At 29.7% G+C, this 10,339-nt stretch overlaps 1 protein-coding gene across 1 annotated transcript; it reads right to left on the bottom strand.

Moving 5' to 3' along the window:
* Window positions 1-2,947: 2,947 nt before the first annotated feature.
* On the bottom strand, window positions 2,948-8,815 carry LOC123200317 (putative clathrin assembly protein At5g57200). The gene is made up of 15 exons (XM_044615464.1): window positions 8,582-8,815; window positions 8,441-8,510; window positions 8,258-8,355; window positions 7,852-7,990; window positions 7,620-7,747; window positions 7,438-7,530; window positions 7,240-7,290; window positions 6,319-6,384; window positions 6,126-6,191; window positions 5,942-6,022; window positions 5,779-5,856; window positions 4,447-4,635; window positions 4,287-4,359; window positions 3,811-3,926; window positions 2,948-3,483 (listed from the first exon to the last, which is right to left on the bottom strand). The coding sequence occupies exons 1-15, from the start codon at window positions 8,669-8,671 to the stop codon at window positions 3,076-3,078; spliced, it is 1,746 nt and encodes a 581-aa protein (XP_044471399.1). The 5' UTR covers window positions 8,672-8,815; the 3' UTR covers window positions 2,948-3,075.
* Window positions 8,816-10,339: the final 1,524 nt, after the last annotated feature.

The following is a 10,339-nucleotide window of genomic DNA, read 5'->3' on the forward strand; positions in this document are numbered from 1 at the left end:
AATGACCCCTTGTAGATAAGACGTCCTCTTTTAGATATCACTGATAAAGGAAAGGACATATCAAATCTTAATGAAAAATCCCTCAAATTTGTGATAGCGTGCCTTATTTATAAAATTTTCCATAACGTAATACACTAGCGTGCATTCTAGACATGTATGACCATGTGCCCTTTTAATTTTTCCTATGTGGCACGTTATCCATTTTACTGGCATGACATTGGATGAACATGCATGCACCCTTCATATACAACCATTCGTTGGCTGAAAAATACAAATAACACTTATTTAAATTATTAACTTGAGCCACATTCCAAATATAACCAATAATAAACATAAAGTGATATTTTTGCCCTTTAAGATGTACCTATGGATGTTACAATGACAAACACATGTTGCCTTTAGATGAATCTAATGAACTTATATGCGGTTGTAAATGTTGTGTAATGTATCCATTTTTTACTTAATATACCAAATGCATTTCAAGTAAAAGTTCCTAACATATTTTATTGTTAATGAAAAAGGTTCTTCCAGATTTCCTCTTATAACTTCTAACAAATTTTTTGCTTCTAATAATTTAGTCGTATAATCTAGTACACTAGATGCAGTAAACAGTAAAGGTGTATTTTTTGAATATTTTTAAAATTGTTCTTGAAATAAGTCAAAAAGCTCATGATATTTATATTCTTTAAAAATAAAACTAATAACCACCATAAAATATATAACTAAACAATTAGTAGGATAATACATTCTTGAACATTCATCAGTAGAATCTTTTTAATAATTCTAACATATTCATTAAAGCAATTTCCCAATTCACTTTCAATAAAAAATTGGGATTTTAGAATCTTTTAGTTGTGTGTTAGTTTCATAATGTTCATAGGTTGAGGTTTAACAAGTTCAACATCATTTTTTTATTTTTTCCATCTTAATCACATTTGTTTACACATTCATGATATACATGTAAACATGCAGGAGATGATGAAATACAATTAATAACATGCTTAATTGTTTTTATTTACAATTGTATTCATAATATGGCATACACATTTAACATGAAATAGTTTACATCAAAAGGTAAAGTTAAATGTTTCATCGTTAGCTTAATAACTTTATCATTTTATTTAGCATTATCAAATTTGATGGAAAAATACTTTTATTTATTTGATATTCATTAAAAATCTTAGCTAATATTTTATAAATGGTTACATTAGTGTTATATATATTCTAAAACTCTAAATGCAAGTATACCCTAAATTAATAAAATGAGTTGTTGCAAAAGTTTACCGTATATTTTGATTACCAGATGCTTATAAATATGATGTCATTGCAATAACACCATTGAATTGATTAAGTTCATTTATATTTTTTATTTTCATAAATTTATTATCTCTAATTATATTAGATTATAAAGTACTCCTAGGAACTCTTTGAAATGTTGCTTAAACAATGTTTTGCATAAACCATTTTAAGATACTATCAATATATGAAAATGATTGATTAGAAGGTGACAACATATCTAACTATCTAATCTTGCAGAACTTGTTAACTATATATAAAGTTAGAAATTCCTCCCATTACAAAACCAGATGGATTACCGAAAATTCACATTCTAATGTAAATGTTTGGTATCTCTTGAACTGGCATATGTTAAACAAGAATCACAATCTTTGGGCACTATTCGTTGAACTAATTCACCTCTAATATTTTCTTTTATTTTGATAGAAATACTCTCATACAATTAACTTTTGCTTTCTTTTTTTTTTTCTATGGTGTTGCCGATGACCATGTTTTTTCATCAAAATATTTATATTTCTTATCTCAAATAATCAAAAGGATTAAATTCATTTGAATTGGGGTCCATTTTAGTATGAATTCGAGGAAAGAAATATAATAATGGCAAAATATTAAAAAAAAATGAAAATAAAATAATTTACAAAAAAGAGAGAGAGAGTAAGTGAGTTTTTGAAATGAGAGTTGATCAAGCCACTGAGAGCACTAGAAACTTGAGATAGAGATTGAGAGAGTTGAAAGTTTAGTGTGATGAACTCATGAATTTAAAAGGTATTTATAGGAAAGTAAAAATATATATAATCAGTGCATCCAATGACTACTTTGCGGTTGGGGAGTGTCATTCTCCAATGGTAAAGAGGAAATTTTTTTTTATTTTTTAAATTTTATACTGTGCGTCATGCTAAGTCAACCTGTAGACTTTTTCTATAACTCTTAGCACAAATCACCATATCCTTGATCCCTAACATGGATCACAAATTTGTGGATCGTCTCATATTTGGTCAAATCATATCGTCTACCTGTGAATTGATATGACTTCCTGATATGTTTGATTATACATTTCAAATAAAGTCATGTCAATCGCTAATCTAACATTTAAATCTAAACCCGTTTGTAATTATGTTTTACTTATAGATAGATATTTTTTGAATAAATAATATTATTATATTATATAATATTCACTTATTAAAAAAAATTAAAATCAAATTCAAATTAGTAACAATTTGTTTTTGAAACATTTTTTATGCCGTGCTGCTTTATACATATACATAGAGAGAGAAAGAGAAATTTTTGAGTTTCATCGCGGGCTTAGTTATTCTCTTTGAATATATTACCTCTTACTATATTATGCTTCCACCTTTTTTTTATCTATTTTGAAATTGTATTAGTAAATACAAAATGACAGCGAATTGTATACATATCAAATATGTTTAACATATTTAATATGTACAGTTAAACATGATAAAAATATTAAATATAAAATGATAGAGAAAAAGGGTAAATTACCTTTACATTGAGGATCAAGTTTATTCGAAAAAGTATAATTTACCCTTATTTAATATTTTTATTTATAGTTTTTTTTTTTTAAAAAGATTATCAAAGTTGATTTTCATACATGATAAAAATATGATATAGATGGATGATCAATACTTCCCAATGAACAGAAAATATATTTAATGACTTCTAGACGAGCAAAGAATAGGTTTGTTAAACTTAAACAAACAAACAAAGAAAATGACTCTCCTACTTGAAAGAATTAAAGAATATACTGAAATTAGAAACCACCTAAAGTAACATATGGTTACCCTGTTGTGGTGTTGAATTATTCGGGTGCATGCCAAATGAATCTTCAAATGGATTGCCATGACATGTCTGGGGCGTTTGTTGTTGCGGAAACTGAGTCAGCTGTTGATATGGTAACATCATCGACAGTTGTTGATTTTGCTGAAGCATCTGTTGTTGTTGCAGCTGCTGCATTAGAGCCATCTGCACATTCGGCGGGGGTGCTATGCTGTTAGACCCTATGAATGGGTCATTTTTTTGTTGTTGTTGTTGTTGCTGTTGTTGCTCAAATGGATTTTGTACTGCTGCCAACCCTCCATATCCATACCCGGCATTTTGCAGTTGTATTTGTCTCCTTGCATTATCATCTTCGTACAAGCTATCAAGCAATAGCATGTCAAATCCACCAGCCTGACCAAAACACCAGTGCTGACCATTAGAAGGAACCATATTACAACTGTCACCTGAATGCAAAACTTCTGACGAAACTCATTCATATAGCAATCTATTCCCAAGTTTCCAGAACAAGGTTACATTATCAACATGATCATAGAATCTTATATGAGAGAATATGAACGAAAAAATATAATCAACTAAGAAATATTCCAAGCTGAATAGAATACCTAATCAAGTAAATTTAACGAATTAAAAAGCATAAGTTGATCTCACTACAGGATTTATGTCAAACAAACTTTCTAATCAATCCTGTAAAAAGCTTAGAATAGTCATAAAACTAACCAATTTTGTATCCATCATTTGGCTGGAGTAGTTGCTTGGTGTGGTAACAAGAGCTAGCTCCCACCCAGCACCAGAAATTTCATTCAAACCACGATTTGAAGATTGCGAATCCTTGTCTACAAAATTTTGCAAAAGAATCATATAATCAAGAATATTCAAGAGTTGGCTGGCAATATTACAATAATAAATTAATAATAAAAGATAGTAATTCAATGATTAAACCATGAATAGGGTGCCAAGCAGTAGAAAAGAAACAATTTTTTTTTCCCAAAATTACTGCAACTTACGTCATATTATTTCCTACTAGCAATCTGAAAAAAAAATTAAAATTATAACCATCCCATAAAAAATGCACAGTAATAAGATCTCACAGTCCATTGATGTATCATTTTTCCAACATGAACTTTCAAAAAACTGTCAGCCAGAACGCATGAAATTTTTTTTCTTATTGGTTTAACTAACACCAACAGACTTACCAGGAACTATTGCAAGAGCTAATGCGTTACTTTCCTCTAGCTCTGCAGCCTTTGGATTAATTTCCCTCAAACCCTATACAAAATTGTTTAGGAACAATATAATTGTGATGCAAATGGTAGAAAAAAAATTAAAACAAGCATAGCATATATGACAACTTACCAGAAGATCTGTGGTGTCTTCCATTGTTATCAGTGGAGCAGCTTCTTCTACCACCTCCTCCTTAGAAGGCTGAGGTTCTTCCTCTGTTTCTACAGGGGGTTCCTCCTCAATTATTGCTTCTTCCTCTTCCTTTTCAACTTCTTCGGGTTCTTCAACTGGCTGAGGTATTTGTTCCAACTCATGAGATTCCTGTTAGAATAACATATTCATTACCACCGAAAGACAGAGAATGCCAACACACCTACATTTTAGAAGGTCAATTCAATTTAATTTTGGACAAGTCAAGAGAATGAGGCTTCACCTTGTGCCATGACTATAGATAACCACAAAATACAGGCAAATTGCAACTGGTTAATATATAATTTTACATGATACAATAAAATTTGTTTTCCGACAATGGAATCCACCACAAGAATTCATCAATATCATGAAACAGAAACCAAACCCTCTCACATCTTAGCGATGAAAGTTATATGAGAAGCATCCTTGATATAACATTATATATATATAAAATATGATTTTGACATAAATAAAGTGACAACAGAAATTACTACTTTGTCTTTCCAAAGTTTATTCCCAAAAGGGTTTGCAAGAAAAACTTCAATTGTTGCCACAGCCAAATACCCAAAAAAAAAAAAAAGGACGTGAAATCATTATTAATGGACAAGATGATGATATACTAGAGAGACCAATTTAAATTATGTATGTCTTACAAATGCTACTAGGCACACAAAAACTAAAACAACAAGAAGCATTGTTGGTTTAGAACAATACATTAACACTACTAAAGTATATAAGCAACCTGTAAAATGTTTATATTGCAGGAATTATCAGTGTGGATCTTGCTCGGCAATATAGTTGGCTTTCAATATAGGAAGTAAAATAATATAAAGAATTACATTAGACTTTCACGTGATGAATGCAGATATGGCATGTTATACTAGTTATAAAGATTTCGGAGATGTAATATTACATTCCCTTGTCCCAAGAGTGGAGAAATTGACTAAGGTGATTTTTGTTTTCAGGCTTATACATGCTGCAGAAAAATGCAGTCTGTTAGAACATTTGCGAGCCACTTGAAGTTTAAACTTTACAAATGAATCCATCACAGCTAATATCATTAGACATCACAAAATAAATATAGCAAAGGTATTAAACTACTAGGAGGCTTCATATTGCCATACCAGAGAAGTTGGGATTTATGGTTGGGATTGCTATAGAAAATAGAAGTAACAAGGAGGACAAACACACACACACAAAAACACAGCTTGCTTTGAAAGTAAGGAGAAAAGGGAAAAAAATAAACTTATAATTATTGTGAATCAGTCTCACCAGTCTCTTCTGAACAGAACCTGCCGGAGGTGCTTCTCTAATGTATTCTTCCATTGTTGAAAGAAACGATGGAGGTGGCTGCTTATTTAAAAAAAAAAAAAATTTGTAACACTCATATAAATGGCATTGACTAAATTACTTCAATTCAAAGTCAAAGAGTAACCTGTCTCAATGTTGGAAACTGAAAGTTCCTGGCAAGTTCCAAACCTTTGCAGTAGTCATAGAAGTCAGCAAGACTTTCAGCCTGAGTAACCCAAGTAATTCTTAAAACAGAAAGATTAAGCTGAAAAATAATATATATAAAGAACAAGATCATCCTAGTTTCCAAAGAAAGCATAACAGAAAACCTGATGGCCAGCTCTTCTGTAAATATCAAGAGCTTTAACTGCATCATGTCTTGACATATCAAAAAACTGCAGATAGGTACAGACTTTTAACAATAACTTGAAAACAAAAACAAAACAAAAAAAAAGAAAAGCAAAATTTTGTTATACAAGTGATCCAGTCCAAAAGGAAATCAAATGCTGAAGTAAATCTCACCATGTCAACAAGATTGATGATTCCATCATTGATGGCACAATATATTTTAAAGCTCTCCTTCAACACCTAAATGAGAAGAAATGTCGGAAGTCAAAACAGTAACAAACAAGCAATATAAAATGCCATTCAAAAGATTTTTAATTACACAGCGAATTGCAAAAACAAAAATATTAACCAAAAATAATTAGCAATCATACATGATGAAATAAACATACTTGTATGTTATGCCTTTTAACATGTATATTCTGAATTCTTTTACATAAGCAATAACTACAAAATTGAGAATTTTTTAAAATAAATTAAAAATAAAGAAGAGAACAGTTCAGGACATAGATGGATGTAATGTATGTTCAAGCTATTGCAAGTATATTATTACTTCTAAGCAAAATAAAAAAAAAGGAATAAAAACTATCTCTGGGGTTGGGCAAAATTGCATGAATTTTAACCTTCCAAAATTATTAAAGAAAATTGCACTTGTGGTACATCAAAACATAAATAACTTCCATGGGACATCAGGGTAATGATAACAAATTACCCTTTATGGTCTATGCATCTTAAACAATAATATTTAAATCTTCTGGTTCTTAGAACGTAAAGGACAACTATAAATATTTTTTCTCTTTTTGTAGAAAGAATGAATTGAAAATTTCCTGTATCATTTAAAAGAAGTATTATGCTTTTCCCTTTCATTTACCAAGAGTCACAGAAACAGCAACTATTATGTATTTCAATTAGAAAAGTTCTAAAATTCAGCACTAGAACCACAATTTCATCTCTTAATTTAGTATCTAGATTTCCTTATTAAATTTCTCAAGCATACAAAACAAAACAAAACAAAATTGCTCACTTTGTCATAGAAATGCTAATGCCTAGAACAGAAGAATATGCAGAAAGCAATAGTATAAATTTAGATATGCTTACCAAGGCCAAGGCATACTGAATGAGATAATTGTGGAAGGCTGTCCCTTCTGGCTGCAAAATTAATGTAAATTAATATGCCTCTACTCATAAAAAGAAAACTTCACTAATCAAGTGACAAAAACATGTAAGACAGTCCAAAATTATAAAAGTTTCAGCATTTAAACAACTGAAAAAATTCTATGTTGTATTAATTACTACCTGACAACCAATAAGGCGGTAAAGAAGCTGCTGCAGTGCAGGCAGCTGCTCTAACAATTCATCACAATTCAAAAGTCGTGTTCGACTGTGTGCCTGTTACCATTAAGGGATAAGAATTGTGTTTTATCTTTCATGACAAAACCTGAATTAACTCTCATAATATAACTCCAAATAATGTAAACCTTGGATGCTGTGGGAGATGATTTTATCAACCGCTCTGACTCAATATCATATTTCAAGATCCTAAAACACTCAAGCCGCTCCTCTAGAAACATTGCATATGTCCGAACCCATGCAGAGCAATCCCAGGCTGCACATAGAAGTACCAATCTATGAAGAAAATGTTACCATATTCAAAATTATAAGTGTAATCCACATGTTCCAATTATACAGAACTAGTAGAAGCTAATATACCATGAAGGCTTGAATCATCTTTAAAATTGGATATTTGAAGAATGTGTCCTCTGCGTGAATAGTTCAAAAGCTCCTCTCTGAAGGTAGGATCACCCTCTCTTAATGTCCTATGAATCACTATCAATGTCTTTATGGCAACCTATAAGAATCCACAAGGGTAAGCAAATTCATCACACTTTACTTCCACTACAAAAAAAAAAAAAAAAAAAATCAGCGCAGTCCCATCACTAAATATTCATTGCGAACAATCGAGTAGCCTCAAAATCAGTATTACTTACACCTTCATTATATTCAAGTAGCCCTAATTACCAATTAAAATGATGAAAAATAACAAAATCAATACTTTTTCTATAAAAACAAGATTTATGACATTGAAATTGAAACCAGAAAATATGAATGACATTACAATCCAATTCCGGGTCTTCGACAATCTCTTCGCAAGTGCGTGTATGCAGTATGCCACGTCAGCCCTCGGACGAATAACTGATGTTGCCGAAAATATTTCTATCCAAGAAAAAAAAAAATCGAACAATGAAATCCATCCTATCAATCAAACAAAATTAAAAATAAATCAAATAAATTTACTTACTTCGAACATGGCGTTCTTTAGGCGGACATTCAACGTGATTTGTAGCCTTCACAATCGCAATATCCAAATCCTAAAAACAAAACAAAATAATTATGAAAACAAAAAATACAAATGAAAACAGAAACAGAAAATGTTATTTACCTTATATTCGCTGTTGACTTTAGCCAAGCCAACCATTGTGGAGTCCTTGAGAGCTCCGTAGGCTTTTCTAAAGCTCGTGAAGGTTCCCATTTTTGTTTCTCTTCTTTAAAAAATTTTGAAAAGAGAACACAATGGAAATGTATTTGGCGTTTTGTTTGTTTTGAACAACAAAATGCAAATTTCCAACAATAAAATTATCCAGGAAACAGAAACAGAAAAGGAAGAAGAAGAAGAAGAAGAAGAAGATTGATAAAAGATAAATAAAAATAAAATAAAAAATTTCTTCTTCTTTCTCCTTAACCGTGTTCTTTGTTTCCAACGACAAAATACAAATTTATCTCCCTATTTGTTTCCAAAATCTGCGCAACGAAACATTCTGGGTATTTCGGTACTTTCACATGGTTGTCCGGTCCATAACTAATCTAACGAAATTGAATCAATTCGGTTTCTCCTGATGTAAGAATAGAAAAAGGCGGGCATTGTATGGTTTGTTGTGATTACCAAAATGGTCATTATTAGGATGAATTGGATTCAGGGAAATGAAGGGTAATTTGGGAATTTAATAAGATAGAAACTCGTTTTGTTGGTTTAGGGAGAAAGCGGATACGCTGACTGTGTCTGTTTAACTCCATCTGTCAAATTTTGTGCAGATTTATTTGTTTATGTTATGGAAACATGAGTGAGTGATTGGCAATATTACATCATTTTGATATTTTTTATTCAACGGTTTATATCAAGGTGAGTAAGCTGGTAGTGATAGATATTAATTTTACATAAATAATTAGCAATATTTACATTTCTTTTTTTATATTTTTTATTTGTCGGTATAAACTAAGGGTAGTCAATTAAAATAGTTTTATATTTTTTTTGTTAGAGTAATATTATTTATTTATATTATTAAGTATATAATTGAATATATAAATTATATATTATTATATAATTAAATGTTATCGTATACTTAATTTAAAATTATTTAATAATATTATAATATATCTTCTATATACTCATTTTGTATTAAAAATTTGCCTTCATATAGTTTTTTTTTTTTTTTTGTGAAACCTTTATAATCATTACAAAGAGTTTGGCAACTTTGTCCCAATATATAAAAAAGATTTTGATTAAAATTGACCCATTAGCAAGCTTAAAACTTGTTCAAAGGTAGAGAATTTCTTACTAAAATCTTGTCAAAGATTTTTTTTTTGATAAAAATGGTTGTAAATGTTAGTATGATAGTGCTTATTGTTTTTATTTTAGGATTTTTTTTGTATTTGTTAAAATGTTAATTTTTTTTTTTTTTTGTTTTTTCATTTCGGGAATGGGTTTGTTGAATTTTGTTGATGAATACTTTTATTTTTTTTATGAAAATTAGTACATTGTTGATAAAAAGGGAAATTAATTAAATTATCCTTTTTTTAAGGGTAATAAAAAATTTATCCCTAATTTTGGGGTTTAAAGGAAAATACTCATACTTTAAAGGATTTAAACAAAAATATTCTAAATATCTTTAAAAAAAACTAAAACTATCCTTCCTTTATTCTATATTTAGGGAAATTAATTAAATTTCCCTTTTCTTAAGTGTAATAAACAAATTTACTCATAATTTTGGGGTTTAAACAAAATATCTATATTTTAAATGATTTAAACAAAAATACCTCAAAAAATACAAAAACTACCATTATTTTATTTCTCTATAAGTCATATCTCTTCTTTTATCTTTAACATATACAATTTTACTCATTATCTAAGAGAGATTTTTGA

Source organism: Mangifera indica, chromosome 17 (genome assembly GCF_011075055.1).
Source record: "Mangifera indica cultivar Alphonso chromosome 17, CATAS_Mindica_2.1, whole genome shotgun sequence".
Lineage (NCBI taxonomy): Eukaryota > Viridiplantae > Streptophyta > Magnoliopsida > Sapindales > Anacardiaceae > Mangifera > Mangifera indica.